The 19,592-nt window shown below is 34.4% G+C and overlaps 1 protein-coding gene and 1 long non-coding RNA gene across 2 annotated transcripts; both read left to right on the top strand.

Annotated features, from left to right (window-relative positions):
* Positions 1-6,836: 6,836 nt before the first annotated feature.
* On the top strand, positions 6,837-8,514 carry LOC120129657 (zinc finger protein JACKDAW-like). The gene is made up of 3 exons (XM_039147109.1): positions 6,837-7,226; positions 7,346-7,560; positions 7,695-8,514. The coding sequence occupies exons 1-3, from the start codon at positions 6,868-6,870 to the stop codon at positions 8,267-8,269; spliced, it is 1,149 nt and encodes a 382-aa protein (XP_039003040.1). The 5' UTR covers positions 6,837-6,867; the 3' UTR covers positions 8,270-8,514.
* A 1,575-nt stretch (positions 8,515-10,089) lies between these two features.
* LOC120129752 lies at positions 10,090-13,164 on the top strand. Its single transcript, XR_005516781.1, has 3 exons — positions 10,090-10,405; positions 10,514-10,555; positions 10,637-13,164. It is a non-coding gene; the product is annotated as an uncharacterized LOC120129752 (long non-coding RNA).
* Positions 13,165-19,592: the final 6,428 nt, after the last annotated feature.

Raw genomic sequence — 19,592 nt, forward strand, 5'->3', positions numbered from 1 at the left:
AAATTACAATTTATTAGTTTTGATACGTTTAAATAAAGAAAACAAGGAGAATTAGATTAATCTTTTTAACCTAGTAGACTCCATTAGTTAAAATTGTTGTTATAACTGGTTAGTTGGTTAATCTCATTCGGTTTCAGTTTGTTAAGTACGGGCTAGGTAAAATTGGCCCAATAGGTAAGACGGGTTAAAAAAATAGCTCATTAGATTATTTTCAAAATTAATTTGGGATCTACTATAATTACTTGGAACTTATCACGTCGACATGATAAATTTAAATAAAAACTATTATTTGGATAAACTTGTCATGTGGACATTAGATATAGTTTTTTTTAAAAAAAATACTTGGAGTGACTAAAAAAGAATTAAAATAATAATTAAAATATTAAACATGTAATTGTTTTTTCTAATTAATCTAAAATAATTATAAAATAATATATGGCTATAATTCTTTCGATCAATTAACACACACTTTATATAAGTGACTGACAACTATTTTTTGGTAATCATTATCCAAATCAATGGAACGTGATCATCGCCCATACATTTGGGAATTTCTTCTATTGTTCTTGACGTTCTTCTCTTTCTTTTCTAATTCAATTTTACGATGAACTTTCATCAGGTCAAATGGAGGTACTTGTAGTTCAATATTAGAAGGTAACAACGTAAAAATTTAGTTATAATTGAAAGATCAAATTATATATTATTCATTAATTTTAATGTAATTCATCATTTCTATAATTATGGGTGAGCAAAATTTGACTTAACTCGAAACATATATTTTTTCAGACTTGACTCGATTGGAAAAAGATAAACTCGAATTGGCTCAAGTTGTAATTTCATAAACTCGACTTGACTTGAAAAAAAAATCAAATTTAAGTCGAGTTACAAAATACAATTTGAATAACTCAAAATTTTACTAATTAATGGATTGATTTTAAGTTTGAGTTTGTCCCTGTATGATATATGTATATTACCTATGAAAATAATATAAAAAAGATATATAATATATATATATATATATGGTTATAAATAATTAGAAAAGGGACAAAGAGATCATTTTTCTCTTTTTGTTTTATTTTATTTTTAGTTTATGTTATATCAGTATATTAAAAGAAATCATAGGTTTTGAATATATTAAGAAAAAAAATTTAAATATATTCATATCATATATAAATGGGTTATGACACATTTACACAATGTAAAACTTTTTAGTTTTATACAGATTTAAGATCATTGGAGGAGTGAAAATAGATTATTGAGATTAATGCATTATTTTTTTTTTCTCCAGTGAATATATTTCTCATTTCTTACTATTGATCTCAGCAATATATTTTCACTCATCCAACAGTCTTGAATCTGTGTAAAACTAAAAGAGTTTTACTTTATATAACAAGATCCTTTTCCTATATAAATATATAAATTTAATATCTATATTTTAAATAATATATATGAGAGTTTTTTTAAAAAAAAATTATTTAAAAACCCTAAATAATGGGACATGGGATTTGGTCATGTGCACGTGTCTCGATCTACTTATATTTTCTAAATATTTTTTAAACAAAAAATAAAGGAAAAAAGCATAGGATGCCAAGGGCATCAAATATTGTGGAAGAAAAAGCCGAATGCATGGAGCCAAAAGCAGTTGAATATATATATATATATATATATATATATATATATATATATATATATATATATTTGCATTATATTAATTATATATCCCCATGTTATTAATTATAAACCTTGACTGATACATCCATGGAATTATGATTTACAAAACTCAAAGTCAGTTTAGATTAAGACATCCACATGTTCAAATCCAACTCTCTTGATATACATTTATAAAAGGTGATTATAAAGTAGTATTTGTTTTAAATATTATCAACTATTTAATAATGAACATTAAATCACCCATGATGTAATCGTTAGTGTTCGAACTCGAGACCTCTAAAAATTATAATCATTCATTTAATCACTAAGGTAATTTGATTCAGATTATTTAAGTATACCTTAAAACTAAATCAGAATATCAAAATATACATTTTACCCTTTATATTTTAAATTTTTAATAGTATAAGCTTTAAGGTGAATGTTTCTCATAATTCTTATCATATAGTAACACATCGAACATGTGATACTCTCATTTTGGGACCCTCGACCCATATCTTGGGAACTCGGTCATATGGAATTTGACAATTGACGTATACTAGCTTCATATCAAAATGAAAATGAAATCTAACCCCTTCCAATTCTGGTTAGTATGGATTTAAGGATTGAATAACATGGAATACAATCCAATTGAAATTAAAATCGCACCCGTTGTTGGTAACAATTAAACTACGGCGACTAGAGATTTAACTAGTGGTCCACTATCATAATAACGTATGTGATATAACGATAGTAGTGTTGTCTAAAATCGTTACATGATTGTGATACATGCAATCTCTATAATAACGCTCGTTATGTCCGTAATCACAATAAACGTAACGTAATAGAAAACATGATCACAACATCAATTTAAATTCTCGGTGATGATTGTCGTAACCGTCCTTCGGGTAGTCCCGGGATCAAGTTCCTACTTGAATTAATGTGTGTGATGGAGTCGCCACAGATCATTTTAAATTAGGTTTATCGGACACCTTAACTTACCATTTATATGATCTACGATTTACCATAAATTAATCGGATTCGGGAGTCGATTACAATCAAGGAAGGATTAGCACCTTTGCACTGCCCTTTTGGTACCAATTTGATTTATCGGTTGTCTTAATTGTGAAAATTAAAATTGAAACTAAAATTTTAAAATTTGATCCGAATTACTTACCTTTGACCAATTTAAAATTGCCTAAAAAATGAAATTAATGTTAAACAATTAAAATAAAATAAAATAAAATAAAAGATCTGGGAAAAATATACATATTAAAGAGGATTAAATTGAAAAGAAGTAAAGAATTTGGGGGTCAAATTGATGCTAAATACGAGCTGCAAGAAAATAAAAAGGTTAGGGGGCCAAATTATAAAATATGAAAATATAAACAGATATTAAATCGAATTAATTCAAAATTCAAGGGCAAAATTACAACAAGTGACCAAAATGAAATACGCATCCAAACTTCAAGGACTGCGGAAAAAATTTAAGAATTTGATAATTACACAGAGGTCCCTCTATAAATAGTCTTTAAAACACCATTTCATTTCATTTCATTTCATTTCTTACCTATTTCCTAAAACTCTCCTCTCCCCTCTCAAAGAAACTCTCTCAAATTTCCCCTCGACCGGCCAAAGGTTGGTCACTCCCCGATGAAACCCCGTCGCCCGGACCACCATTGACCGCCGCTTTGGCCACCAAAATTCAAACTTACCCACAAGCTTCCTCTTGACCCCATAAAGCGAAATCGGAGCCTCAAATCCTAAGAAAAAGCGTCCCTCGGCGTAGATCTAAAAAAAGAGTTCTCGGGTTTTACCTTTTTTTCGACGAAGACTTCTTGTTTTCTGGTGACCTTTGGCTTTCTGCGACAGTGTTTTCCTCCGTGCCACCCTAAAACTGAATATTTGATAGTTTTGTGATTTTTCTCTTGCTATTTCGAATGCTTTGCTTTGTTTGCTTTGTTTCTCAGTCGATTTTTCTTGGTGTTTTCTCTAGTTTTCCTTCTCGTATTTCACTCGTGGTTTGATGGATTTTTGCTGTGTTGTTTCGACTTTTGCTGGGTATTTCTTCATGATTTCTGTTCTGTTCTTTCTGATGGCTTGGTGGGGTTTATATAACCCCTCCACTGGTGGTGGTTTTCGAACAACCCGGGATTGTGCAGTCTCGATCTCTGATTTGTTTGGGTTGTTTTGTTATTCGTGGTTTGTAGGAAATTTCGGGATGGTTCAGTCTCGATTTGCTTGGCCAGAAATCTTGGGATGGCTCAGTCCAGATTTGCTAGCGCATGGTTTCCTTTGTCGATGTGTGATTCTCATGCGCCATATTTGGCTATTGACCTCCCTTGACCGTACAATGCCTTTCCTTAATGCAAAACCCTAACTTAGGCTTATTGGGCTTCCCGGGTTGGCTGGCTAGGTCAGACCTTCCTACCTGGTTGGGCTTCTCCTTGGACCAAATTGGACTATGGACTTGGACCCTTAATTTGGACCTGAAATGAAAAAAAAGTAATATATATATATATATATATATAATAAAATGGAAAATAAAATACTAATACTCATACTAATAATATGTATGTATTAAAACTATATAATATATATTATATTTCAAAAACAATATAATATGTTTTCAAAGATTATATTATATTATATATGTTTTCAAAAACTGTTTTAAAAACTATATATTACGTTGAATATATATATATTATATACGTTTTCAACATAATATGTTTCAAAAACTATATTATATATGTTTCACAAAACTGTTTTAAAAACTATATTATATGTTTTCAAAATAATATGTTTTCAAAAACTATATTATATATATGTTTCAAAAAATCGTTTTTTAAAAACTATATATGATATGTTTTCAAAAACTATATTATATATATTTTCAAAAACCGTTTTTTAAAACTATATATTATATATTTTCAAAAATATGTTTTCAAAAACTATATTATATATTTTTAAAAACTATATATATTATATATTTTTGAAATTATTATATATATATATATTATCATATATACTATATAATGTAATAAAGACCCTTGAAGTCCCATACGAAAATGGGTGTCTACAATGACTATAGACGATTCACCTTTTTTAAATTGGATGGAGAATCACAGTCGATACTTTCATTGTGGGTGACCATTTTAAGATAATAGATGGTGTGTTCTCTAAAGAAGAAGAGAATGAGAGAAGGAGAAGAAACCTTTTAATCTTGCATAAGAAATTTTATAAATGTTGGTATCATCATGTATAACACATAAAAGAATATAAATATTCACATTTCACTTCTAAAAAAATCTTAAATAAGTCTACTCTATCTAAAATCTTTATAAAATTCATCAAAAACGAATAAACTTCTACCATTGTCAACCACCCTCTATCTAATTCAGAAATGATGAATTAGAATCTGTCAACCAACCTCTTCCACTTGTGACCCATTGAACCACCAAGCATGTTGTGCATCAACATGTTTTTGCTCTACCCTTGATCTAGTTTGTTTAAAGTATGTATATATAGGGAGGAAAAAACGGGAGGAGCAGGTATGGTTACCCCTTCTTCCATCTCCATTCTCACCTAATATTTTCGTATCTATCATCTACTCATCATCCACGATAGATAAAATTTTTAAATTCACACACGTCCATGCGAGTGTATTCTCAAATTTATCTTCACACTCACTACCTAATTAGATGCCCACCATTCATCCTGTATCCGTATGTACCTGCCCATGCCCACCAATTTGAGATAGAAGAAACGACAATCTTTAATTCTAAAAGTGTTTATACTTTAACATTTGATTAAAATACAAGTTAAGCCCTATAAAATCTTAAGATTTATATAATAATATCTTAAATTATACTCAAATTCATAATGATCCAAAATTTACATAATGGATAATTAGTAGGCAGACGGATGTGGTGCGAGTAAGATCTCAAACCCATCACCTATCTACTATATACCACGGATATGACTTTTTACATCTACTCCTACTTACTATCTACTAAATTTATATCTATATTTACTTCAATTAAAGTAAATACGATACAAAATCTATGAAATTATACCCATTTATGATCCCTACGCGTATAGGTAGAATAATTAGATACTAATGATGAATGATCATGAAGACGGAGATGAATAACAACAACAAACATGGGTGGGGAATAGTGGATTTTGGGATGATTGAGGAAGGTGTAGCACCTGAGTCACGGTTCAAATGCGGGTCCCACTTTCCCAGACAAGTATCACGAATCGTCCTTTCACTCTCTCCAGGGAACCCCCATCCCTTATCTCTTCCCCCTGTCTTCCCTAAACCCGGTCTTACTTTTAATTATGGTTTAATCATGTGCTGTAAAGCCCTTTCACTTTTTAACCCCAAAAGTCCCTTTTTCATGGACTCACATCACTACTCACTAGACAAAAAATTAACACATCTCTAAGCCCTCCTGAAAATCTCACCCTTTTTCTGTAGGTTTTACTGCAGATACTATTAAAATACTACCAAGTTGTTTTAAACTAGGCTAGGCAGTTTGAACTCAAAAAGCTGCTACAACCACTACGAAAATCAATATATTTTCAGCTGGTCGCTGTCTTCCACGCCCAAACCGCTGATTTCAACGATTGTGTTCGTGCATGAAATAGAACGAGAGTTGAATAAATGTAAGACTAAGGAAGAGAAAGAAAGATAACAGTTTTTGGTGCTTGAAAAAGGGGGAAAAACACCAGATCTAACCTTAGTAAGTATATTTGTTTGTTGGGAGAATTGTCTTAGATTTAAGCTTGAGTTGTGCTCTTCTTGTCTCTTTAAGCTGAGTCACCGAGTCAGTATTATATATATATATATATATATATATATACACACCAATCGTTTATCTACTTGTGTTGGGAGAAATCCTTGTTTTCCTTTTGTTTTATACTGTTTTTTTTCTTACAACTATCAGTTATCAGAATTTAGTTGAAATACCTCCCCAAAAAAAATGTCTGCTGATGCGTTTTCTATAGGGGGTTCTGTTCATCAAGAACAAAATCATGCAAACCCTAACTATAAATCTGTTCCAGTTAAGAAGAAGAGAAATCTTCCAGGAAATCCAGGTGAGTTTTTGCTTTATCTCTCTCTTTTGATAATACCCTTTTCTTTGTTTTTATTATTTTCTTTGTCTTGTGACAGATCCGGATGCTGAAGTTATTGCTTTGTCTCCCAAAACTCTAATGGCTACCAACAGATTCATATGTGAAATATGCAACAAAGGGTTCCAGAGAGACCAGAACTTACAGCTTCATCGGAGGGGTCACAATCTTCCATGGAAGCTGAAGCAAAGGAACAACAAAGAAGCGATCAGGAAGAAGGTTTACATTTGCCCTGAGAAAACCTGCGCCCACCATGATCCTTCTCGAGCGCTCGGTGATCTCACCGGGATAAAGAAACATTTCAGCAGAAAACACGGAGAGAAGAAGTGGAAGTGTGAGAAATGTTCCAAGAAATACGCTGTTCAATCGGACTGGAAAGCTCATTCCAAGACTTGCGGTACTCGGGAGTACAAGTGTGACTGTGGGACACTCTTCTCCAGGTATACATGAATCCTCGTAATAATCAAATACTACATGTTTTAAGGGTTTCGAATTAATTTTAATGATTAGGTCATGAATGGCGTGTGTAATGAATTTGCGGTTCTTTTGAAACGAGCAGAAAAGACAGTTTCATCACACATAGAGCGTTTTGTGATGCCTTGGCTGAAGAAAGTGCGAGATTCAGTTCATCAGTTTCGGCCACGAATCTGAATTTCAGAAACGATATTGTGAATATGTCTATTGGATTTGCCGGCCGAGGAGCTCCTGATGTTGCTGGAATCCATCAATTTGGTTCGGATTTTACACAAGATTTCAACGGGATGACAACATCAGGTATCTGATAATTTGTTTACGTTCCCTGATATAAAATTCTACGTCTATCCTGTGTACGAGCATAATCTTGGTAAAAGTATTGCATGAGATATGATGGGTACTTAACTTAGGAACATGTTAATGTTATTGCCCAGGTATGCCTGAGATGGTTCAAATGGCTTCAGGCAATCTCTTTGGTTCATCATCATCAATTGGCAATTTCGGTACGAATTCGAATCTTCTCCTATTGCCATTGCCACAAGGGCTAAAAGAAGAAGGTGAAAGCAAAGGGAAGTCAACAGAAAACTTTTCGTCTCTCTACTCGGATACTCAAAACAAGCAGCAGCAGGCCAAGTCTGCTGCTACTACAACGATGTCTGCAACTGCGCTTTTGCAGAAAGCGGCGCAGATGGGTTCAACAAGGAGCAACTTGACGTCGTTTTTCGGTGTAATGAGCTCGTTTTCTTCCCATTCCATCAGTCAACAAGAGTGTTTCATGGCGTCAAGCAACAACCTGATGTTACAAACGGGAGCAGTGAAACAAAGTGAGCCGAGCCCGAGTCGATTAAAGATGCAACTCGGTTCGAGTTCAATTGACCAGAGCTTGACTAGGGATTTCCTTGGCATGAGCAATGATCAACCTGCTTGTGCGGTTTTACCCAAGGAACTAGCCAAGTTCGCATCAATTGGGTCGACCATGGGTCTGAGTCAATTCAGCAGCAACCACTGAGTTAAGCTATCCCAAATTACAACTTACAAGGCTGCATCTAGTTTCGAAAAATGTGGTGATTGGGGGACAGAGTTGGAGTCTGGGAATTAATTAATCAAACCCCAGAAAAAGTAACAGAAGTTCATCTTGTGAATCGTCAGTAATGGGGTCACGATTCCTTGTTTGAAATGACTAATCAGTGAGCAAAAATTACTCCAAGTGCATGCATGCATGTATTTTGTTCTTCTTGTTGTTTCGCTTGGTGTCTTAGCTCTCTTATCTTTGTTCACAATTATTTACCCTTTGCTTATATCTCTATATATGAATTTTCTTGCTTTACTCAAGTATTCAGTTGACTATTATTCCACATATATTTCTGATCATCTCTATAATCTCTAGGTTCTGAATTGGAATAATACATTTATAAAATAGTACACGTTGTTAATGATTAAAAAAAAATTCTAAACAACCAATGATAAATTGATTTAGTGAGATGATACATTAAATTTCTTAAGCGATGTCAAATCGTGACAATTAAGAATGGAATAAACTGACTTGGGATTTGGGAGTAAGGATGAAAATTTAATTCGAAATTGACGGGTTTTGATCCAACTCGATAGGGTCGATTTTTTTTAAAAATTCGGGTTTGGGTCGATTCAAATATTTTAAGGGGTGAGGTTGGATTCGGGTGGAGGGTGAAAAAACTCTGACTCAACCCTATCCGAGAATTATGTAATTTCTTTAAAATATCATTATTTTTTAATTAAATTCTTATTTTATACGGGGTCGAGTCTAATTACGTTGGATTTATACTCTAAAAAAATTGGGTCAGATTAGAGTCGGGTGGAGGATATATTTTTTCGGATGGGGATAGGTCGGATGGAGGATATATAATTTTAGGATCGAGTCGGGTTCAGATGGAGGATACATATTTTCAGGCCGGGTTGACTAAAAACTCTACTCGTTGCCATCCCCACTAGAGAGGATCGCCGCCATAATGAAACTTTGCAAAATTCAAACTAGATTAATTAATCAATAGATTATACCAATAGTTAATAAAAAATTATAAATAAATACGATATTTTAATCAATAAACTATACAAATATACATTTTTAATTAAAACTATACTTATATAAAAAAAACAAGTCTAAATATGAGATGAAAATAAAAAAAACGTTTATATGATTCAATCCAAACCCTATATAATTATATGTCACTTGCTAAAATGAATATTATATATATTCAATTGAATTAAATTTTAAATTTAAAAACTATGCATTTATTTAAAATCATTATAAATATATGTTAAAACGTAAAATGTTTGACATAATTGAGTAGTGGGATCTACCTTTATATTTGTACTTCCAAGACTCACTTTTGAGGCTTGGATCACCCTGTCTTTGAAGTTTCAAACTATATATTATATTTTGATTTAATTCCAATAACACCCTTAACACTTCCACCACTTTTTACAACATCTGCCTCTAAATTTTGAAATAAATTATTGATTTTTTTATATTTTGTTTTTGTTAATTTTGTGATGTATGACGTTATTGAAATCTGTATCATGCATGTAAATGTTTTATCAACTATCATCCTTTGAACAAATTCTTATAATTATGTATTATTCATAACTTTATAAGTGTTTGCATGTACATATTATAAGTTCATATATATATATTTGAACTAAATGTCGGTTGTGAGTATATTAAAAATAAAACAACTGGAAAGGAGGCACCAACTGGCAGTTCAAGAGTTTCCAACATAAATACACAAAACACAAATAAAAAGTCTGAAAAAGAAAACTCAAAAGGTAAAACAAGCTAAAAAAACAAAACACAACCGGACCAAAACTTCCCCCATCTTTATGAAACCCAGTCGCGAACACAGAGAAGCTGAAAAGAAAATCCCAATATCAAACCGAAAAGCTTGAAAACACTGTGGAAACTTTACTCTAAGGCGGATTGAACCACCTTTGATCCTTCGCCACTTGCTCCATAACTAATATCAGAGCTTCCTCGACCCAAAAGAGGTCTTTGCTACCTGCTGTGGAATCTTTCGCAAGAAGGTGAGCTGCCAAATTTCCAGACCGGTGGACAAATCGAAACGACACATCTTGCATAGATGAAGCCAACCGTTGGCCATTAGAAACCAAGGTTCGTACTTTAGACCAATCTTTACTTTGACTCTGTAATTTTTGAATTATGGCAAGAGAATCACCCTCAAATTCGACATGCATGAAATCTAATTCTCTGGAAAAGAAGATTGTGTGCACAGCGGTTGTTGCTTCAACAGCCATCGCCGAGGTAACACCCCATATTCTCTGTCTTGCAGCTGCTTCATCTTTGATAACCACACCTGACCATGCTTCCTTACTACTGTGCAAGAAACTTGCATCGAAATTAGTCTTAACTTTTGAAGGTGAAGGGGGGGACCAGTTAACCTCAGTCATTAAAAAGGAAGGTTGGAGTGCCTGGGAGCCCTCAACGAACTCTTTGCAATGAGCCCGAATGAACGATGCAAGTTGTCTGGTAGGTATAACTTTACCTTCATGATAAAGCTTGTTTCTAGAGGACCAAAGTGTCCAAACTATTGTTAAAATCTCACCATGCTTCTTTACTGGATAGATGTTAAAAAACTAAGATAACCACTCTTTAATTGTCCATTGCTGACCAGTCACAGGCTAACTATAGGCAAGTACCCCCCAGATTAATCCTGCAAACCAATAGTCACGAATCACATGCTCGTTTGACTCTACTAGAGTAGTGCACCGAGGGTTATTAATTACCCGCTTATGAAACAAATTCATCTTTGTAGGGACAAAGTCACGGGTAAAACGCCACATTTGATGCTTTATTTTCTGATGACATTTGTTTTCCCAAATCTTCTTATAACTCTCTTGCGACAAATTTGTCCCACTGTCAATATTTATCAATAGTTTGTAACCACTTCTCACAGTGAAGACCCCTGACCATTCCCCACTCCATACAAGACAATCTTCCAAAGCCATCAATGGAATATGAATATTAAGGATTAAATCGGCCTCACTTTCAACAAAGATACCTCGAACAAGACCTATTCCACAACTTGCCATTTACCTCTAAAATATCTGAAACACGTTATACTAAAACAGAATGTGGAGAAGTGACCCTACCCTGCGGGAACATAGGGAGCCAATAAACATTCCAAACTGAAACAAAAGTGCTAGATCCAATGCTTCATCGAATACCTTTTCTAATAATCCTCTAGGCCTCCAAATACTCCTCCAAACATACGATGGATACGAACCCAATCTAGAATGCATAAAATTTGACGTAGGGAAATACTTAGCTCAAAAAATTCTGCTCACCAAAGATTCAGGATACATCATCAAACACCACCCCTGCTTCGCCAATAAAGCCACATTAAACTTGGACAAGTATCAAAAGCCTAACCCCATGCCTTCTTTAAATCACATAACGCTTTCCATGTACACCAATGTATCCCTTTCATTTCAACAGTCTTCCTCCACCAGAACCATGCCATTAAACCATCCAGACTGTTAACCAAACTCTTCGGAAGAAGAAAGCAATTCATTTCATAAACGGGAAGTGCATGGATCACTGACTTTATGTAAACTTCCTTTCCCCCGAGAAATGAAACAAATACTCTAGGCATGTATACGAGAAAAGAATCTATCCTTAAAGTAGACAAACGATTGTCTCTTATTTTGACTCACCAGTGCCGATAATCCTAAATACTTTTCTGGATTGGGTGAGCTATCAACTTCAAGGATTCATTTCACATCAGCCCTATTTGCATCAATAACATTGGAAATAAAAAACAGCCCCGATTTCTCATAGTTTATCAGTTGATCAGTACTTCCATAGATACGAAGAATCTATTTTATTTCACTAGCCACCCTCAAATTAGTCTCTCTAAAAATTAAAGAGTCATCCACAAAAAGTAAGTGTGAAATAACCAGATTGTACCTGTTAATGCAGACACCCTGCATCCTCCCTAAAGTAAGCGATTGTCGGATGAGTGCAGATAAGCCTTCACTATAAATCAAGAAGAGATAAGGACTAAGAGGGTCCCCTTATCGAAGACCCTGTTTCGGGTAAAACATATCCCCCATGATACCGTTAACCCCAGCAGCGTAGGAGACTGAGCACACACATGTCTTCATAAACTGGATCTAGTCAAGATGAAAACCCATGCGATTCATCACCTCCCAAATAAAATCCCACTCAGTTCTATCATACGCCTTACTCATATCAACCTTCAAAGCGAAAAAAACCCCGTTGACCTGTACGCCTTTTAAGTTTGGAGTGAAGAATTTCATATGTAGCCAGAATATTATCAGTAATAAGGTGGCTTGGTAAAAATGCACTCTGAACTTCATCGATGCATAAATGTAACAAATTCTACATTCTCATCATGAGCACCTTTGAGAGTATATTGTAAAGGACATTGCAAAGACTAATTAGAGGGAGACTTCACTTTTGGAACAAGAACGACGTGAGTTCGATTAACCAGCGACATCACATTATGTCCATGGAGTAAATCAACACAATATCCTGCCACTTCCAAACCAAAAATGTGCCAAAAATGCTGATAAAAAATAGCCTCCAAACCATAAGGCCCCGAGGCTTTGAGCGGGCATATAGTCTTCACAGCGAATGTCACCTCTTCATAAGTGAAATCTTTCAACAAAGCAGTATTCATCTCAGTCGTTAGTCGGATGAATTCTCTCCAAAGTTCAATCATCAATTGTGGTAGTCAAAGAAGAGAGCAAGGAATGAAAATAGGATTTAACTTTCTCACCAATCACCTCAACACCTTCCAACCGAGTATCATCAGCCCTGTCAAGAAATAATATTCGATTTTTATGTTTTCTCTGAGTAACATAATTGTGAAAGAACCTGGTATTATTGTCTCCGTTCTTAAGTCAATTGGCTCTCGCACGTTGCTCCCAATAGAGCTCAATTATCAGTTTCCATGTATAATCGAAGTTTCACATATTTAATTTTATCAAGAACCTCCTTCAATAAAACAAACCCCTGAAGCTCACACAATCTTCGCTTTAAATCCTCCCCCGTAATATGTTTAGCCTTGCACACACGACAAAACCAATTATCAAGTCCAAGACTAATATAATTCAATCTATCAAGAACCGAGCCAGAAGAAGATTCCCAAAGCCAACGTACCTCAGATTCGTAATTCTCCTATAAAAGCCACGAAGCTTCAAATCTGAAGTGGCACTGCCGATAGGTACTCCCCTCGACTTTAATGTTGAGAAGCAATTGAAAATGGTCCAACTTCGAGGATACCAAACGAGGATACCAAATGAGACAAAGAGTAGTGCGAAAATTTATCAAACCACTTTTCATTTACAACCCCTATCTAGCATCTCTCTAATATTTGTCTCTAAACGATAGCCCTCTCCTAAGTAAATCAAGATCTCGAGTACCCAATGTCTTCAAGTCCACAATCAACCAAACAATTATGAAAAACATCCATTTGTCTCTCACTCCGAATAAGGCCACCATTTTTGAAGCAAAAAAAATCTCATTAAAATCACCAATGACCAACCATGGGATATCTGGCCTAGCATTCAACCTCCTCAATAATTCTTATGATTCACATCGCATGCTCTCTTCTGGTGTTCCATAGAACCCCGTACATTGGCAAACCACCCCATCTTCAGCCTCTTTTATCACCACATCGATGTGCCTTTCCAAAAAAAACGCAAAGTCATTACACAATCATACGCCAAGCTAAACACAAACCACCACTACTATCAAACGAATTAACCTCCAAACCATTCGAAAAAGCAAGAGATTTGTGAACAATTTCCATATTAACATGTTATAGTTTTGTTTTAATAAAATAACTACAGTTGGGTTAACGTCTCTCAGTAAATGTCGGATATGCTTAATCGCTCGAACCCAAACCCCGGATGTTCTAGTACATGAGCTTCATTGAGATCGGTTGACCTAGGATTGCAGATCTGTCGTTGGTCTAATGAGATCCTTGCAAGAACTCATGTCTTCAACAACACCATTATGGCTAGAGGAATATTGCTAACGTTTAACAATATCCCCTCTTTTCACCGTAATATTGTCATTCGCTTAGATCATAATCACATCCATGGAGGTCTTAGTAGCCAAAACCTATTCTGGTCAAGGATAGACAGAGCAAAAGACCCCTGGATACGCTCATTCCTTCCATCCCTGGTACCACCCGCCCTCAAATTCTCTTTACCGAAACCAACATTTATACTCTTCACCGAACTCGTCCCTTTACCTCATCACATTCCTCTCAGAGCCAATGACAGTGAACTACTCCTCGTTGCTTTGGGGGGCTCACAAAGAAACGTCCCACTGAAACACAACTTCTGTCATGTTCTAAGAGATTCGTAGAGGGAAGAAACTCTCTCCGTGACCCAACTTACCATACAGAAAATAAAACAGGCTCAACTTCTCATATTGAAAAGTAACATAACCACCTTCCTATTGGGCAATGCTAATTTCTTATTTTGTTTAAAAAATACGAACATCTAGCCGAACACGGGCCCTAATACTTCCCTAATACCATATGTAATGGCTAAGGAGTCATACTCTAAGAACTCTCCAATGAAATTGCCAAGGAGATTTGCAACTGATTCTGAAAAAAAGCCAGTAGGGAGATCATTGAAACGTATCTAAATCCACAGTATGAAAATGAGTTAGTGAACATCAATGATCATGCTCTAACATTGCTCGAGCTTCAGGGTATGCTGCATGGTGTGCAAGGAGAAGATTTAAGAAGCTTGTAGTTAAGCTCATAGTTGATGGTGTATGCTGGGTTGCAGACAATCAGAACCATAGGTTGTTAGGCTGTTGTTACACGGTTATATTTGTCAAAGTCTGTTAGGAAGTTTGCGTCTTGGTTCAGCAACCAAGTGCTATATAAACCATGTAATTCTTCACTGGTTTGTCAATGAAAATGCAGTAATTGTTTTGATATAATGGCACCTTTCTCACATGGTATCATTCGCCGATGATCCTGCGGCCATCTTTATTTCGTTTGCATTTGTTGTTATTTTCTTTCTAAACACCGATCAGTCACCGAATTCTCAACCACCGTCCATCGCTATCCACCGTACCTGATCTCAGAGTTGATTTTGTTACGAGGAAATCACTGGGCTTGATTGATTAATCTGATGCCTCAACGCCACTGTTTCTTCCATTTCAATTCAACAATGGTCAATTCATACGTTGTATGCTATCTTGAACTCATTCCCTTCTTAATGGATGCATGCAAACTTCATTGGGTTGTCATTGTTCTTCAACTGATGTTCACTGGTCTCGGTTTACACCAAATGAGTCTAAGTTTACACTGTTCCTCATCATCTGCTGTGTATGGACCTGAGTTTACTAATGAGGTTTGGTATACTGTTTTCAATTTATCGAAGGTTCTCAATCTTGTTTGCTTCCCTTGTGACAAACCATGCCGATCCAAAACAGAAAGCGATTTGCATACAAACCGAACAGGGCATACCGAGTTAGTAGATAAGACTTTGGAGGTAGCAAAACCAATCAATTTGGAGGTCCCAAAGGTAGCAATGGACTCAGAAGAGGCTGTTGATGTAGGTAGCACCAGCCAGTCTGAAGAGATGGTTGTGCCAGAGGTTGGCAAAAAACTGCTTGAAGATCTGGAAGCGACGGGTTTCCCTACCGCACAAGCAATACATACTATCCACTTTTCTGGTAACACAAGTCTTGAGGTTGCCGTGAACTGGGTAGTTAAGCATGATGCTGGTCCAAACATAGATGAGATGCCCAAGGTATCTGTCAATAAAAATGCTGAGGCACCTAAACCTTCTCTTACACCGGAAGAGATGAAGGTCAAAGCACAAGAGCTAAGGCAGCGGGCTCGGAAAAAGAAAGAAATGAAGGTGAATAAGAAGAACGAAAGAAAGCATCGCACTTCCGATTCAAATAGAACAGAATGAGGCATCAGCAGTTTCGATTCAAATCGAACGGAATGAGGCATTGACACTTCCGATTCAAATCGAACGGAAGGAAGCATTGGCACTTCCGATTCAAATCGAACGGAAAGATGTATCGCACTTTCGTTTTGGGTGTTCATCTTTTCATCAAGAAGGTTGAATGTTAAAAATTAGTTGTAATTAGTTTTTAGAGCTTGCTGTAATAGTGTGTTCAAGGTCAGAAGAACAAAAGAAGAAGTAGAGGGAATGTTAGCATAATGAGTTAGTGAACATCAATGATCATGCTCTAACATTGCTCGAGCTTCAGGGTATGCTGTATGGTGTGCATGGAGAAGATTCAAGAAGCTTGTAGTTAAGCTCATAGTTGATGGTGTATGCTGGGTTGCAGACAATTAGAACCATAGGTTGTTAGGCTGTTGTTACACGGTTATATTTGTCAAAGTCTGTTAGGAAGTTTGCTTCTTGGTTCAACAACCAAGTGCTGTATAAACCATGTAATTCTTCATTGGTTTGTCAATGAAAATGCAGTAATTATTTTGATATAATGGCACCTTTCTCACAGTAATGGCTAAGGAGTCATACTCTATGAACTCTCCAATGAGATTGCCAAGGAGATTTGCAACTGATTCTGAAAAAAAAGCCAGTAGGGAGATCATTGAAACGTATCCAAATCCACAGTATGAAATTGAATTGTTAATAGATTCTCCCTAGGACCAAGACGGTGGAAAACTAACAAGTGAACATTAAAATAACACGGGCCATCACGCATAATTCTGTCCACATCCACCGTATGAAACAATCTGAATAAATACCTCTCCTCACCCAGATCCGAGATTGCTATCCCTCCAAGAGGGTGCCACAAACTCGCCAAGGTTGCTCTCATAATCTGAAAATTGATCAAACTATAAGTAAGAAAATAACCTATAATGCAGTGTTCATAAGAAATACCCGAACCATCAACCCAAGCTTCCAGGGCCAAAATCTCATCTTCATCATCGTCTAATTGGAGATCATTCAACCTTTGCTCTATATTGGCTATCAGAAAGGATCGAAGAAGAGTCGCAACCAAAGAGTAAGGCCAGATCCCGTACTAAACAACAAACAATGCTAAACAGAAACACTTAATCAAGCAATGGTAAAACCCTAGAAAACTGTCAAAAGCATAGGAAAAAGGGCAAAACCCTAGAATAGAAAAATAAGATAAATTCCCATTATAAGTTCATATATATATATATATATATATATTGATAAACAAAATTATCTGTATTTATTTGTAAGTATTTCAAAATTAGGCAGAAGACATTTCCTATAAGGTTTGGTGGAAATTTCACTTATCTTTTATAGTTTGAAAATATCTGCATATCCTCTGAGATTTTTTTATAATGAATTTTCCATTAATCAATTATTGTTGTGAATATTTATTTATGTGGATCTTTATTTCTACATCTATTTATAAGATAGGGTTTTAGTATACTTTAGTATTATTAGGAGATTAATATAATTAGAGTTAGAGTCATATATGATATATACTCCTTATGCTTATAAATATGAAATTCAGAGAAAGTATTGTATACAATTTATTAAGATAATAATACAGTTCTCTCCCTTTATCCTTATATATCTTCTCCTTATTGCTCTTCTTATTGTTTTGTTTAGATTATTTTATAACACGCTATCAACACACAACTCAAAATTAGATTCATCATGCACACTCTTCAATCAGAATCTCGAATGATACAGATTAAATTTCTAATCGTCAACGTACCACAATTTCAGATAAAAAAAATTATACAAAAAATTATTGAGTTTTTGTTATCCTCATAGTTTGATTTTGCAGTTTAGTGCCTTAGGAAGGTATGCCCACTAAATTAACTAAACTTTTAAATGCAAAGGAAGTATTTACCTTTTAGCGGGTACTGTGAGACATACAAAAGTTTTTTACTTTTATGAATTTGCTGGATTAAATTTCAGATTGTTTATTATTATTAATTTTCCATTGAGTGCATCCTAATCTAATATGATTGAACTTGTTTTTCATCATGTGTTCATACAAGCTAAATAAACCATATTTTGAGTTATTTCATACTATTTTTCATATGGTAGTTCATTTTATTTTTCATCTAGATATCGATCATATATTTATTATAGTTTGATTACATATTAATGTTAGATAATATTATAAATACATATAAATTTGTGATACGTTTTAACATTATTAAATGATTTTGGAAGTGTTAATATGCTTTCCTGATGTTATAAATAAGAACACACTTCCATTTTATTTGTTTATATGGGATTAATGAAAATATGTTTTTCTTTTGCACCAAGCGAAGCTCATATATAACGATAGTTTTTCGATACACTTTTTAACAGTAAAGTTTTCATCACATTGCTTTTTAAATTGTGGATTGATGTTTATAATAAATGATTTTCTTTTTCGTTCTTTGAAGTAAATGCAAGTTATTTCCTTATGTCAATTGGGATTTAATATTTTTGTTTGTGGTTATGATTTTATCATGAAAGAAAATTTGTTTGATAATCTATATAAAGACAAACATGATGGTAATGATATTGTTAACAACTTCTAGATACACTTACCATGATCCATTTTTATTTGTTACATTTCTTATAGTAAATTATTATATTATTAGTTTTGTAGTACCAAATCTTTTGAAAGCTCAAGAGCTATATTATTCTCCTTGGAATAAATAATTTTATAATGGATAGTGTATTTTTTAAGTTTTGAGAAAACTTATATCTTAAAATTGTCCAACTTCTTTTGTTTGTACTACATATGGTATAGTAAACCAAAAGTTTACAAATTTAAACAACTTTAGTTAGTTAGCATGATTGGTTAGGCCATCCCAATTAATAGTGATGCAAAAATTATTGAGATTTGCATAAATTTAAAGAACATGCAGATCATGTGTTATATGTTCTCAAAATGAATTTAGAACATCACTAGTTATAGTTAAAGTTGAGAATGAATGCATTGCATATCTCTGATTGAAATATGAGTTTATTTACCCACAAAATGTAATTTGTTTTAGTGGTTTTAGTATATGCATCTACAAGATAAATCACATATATATTATAGACGCCCATTTTTACTCGGTTCGGCTTTTTTTTATTTTATTTATTATTATATTATAAATATATTAAATAATTAATAATATTTTTTATTTTATTTAATAATATTAAATGCTCGATTACAAATTACAAGACCTAACATTTTGGAAACCCTAAATCCCACATGCAACAATCCAACAAAATTAGGGTTACACCCTAGTCTCCCCATCGCCGCCGCCGCCTATTGCCCTGCAGTGTCGCACCGTCGTTGCTGCTTACCGTCGGAGTGTCCTTCCGGG

The sequence above is a fragment of the Hibiscus syriacus genome, unplaced genomic scaffold (assembly GCF_006381635.1).
Source record: "Hibiscus syriacus cultivar Baekdansim isolate YM2019G1 unplaced genomic scaffold, ASM638163v2 tig00110503_pilon, whole genome shotgun sequence".
Taxonomy (NCBI): domain Eukaryota; kingdom Viridiplantae; phylum Streptophyta; class Magnoliopsida; order Malvales; family Malvaceae; genus Hibiscus; species Hibiscus syriacus.

What these genes read in the sequence shown, in the direction of transcription:
- LOC120129657 (XM_039147109.1), top strand. Translation starts at nt 6,868, where the DNA reads ATGGCTACCAACAGATTCATATGTGAAATATGCAACAAAGGGTTCCAG. An exon ending in TGTGGGACACTCTTCTCCAG is followed by an intron (nt 7,227 to 7,345) that starts GTATACATGAAT and finishes TGAAACGAGCAG; the next exon opens with AAAAGACAGTTTCATCACAC. An exon ending in CAACGGGATGACAACATCAG is followed by an intron (nt 7,561 to 7,694) that starts GTATCTGATAAT and finishes GTTATTGCCCAG; the next exon opens with GTATGCCTGAGATGGTTCAA.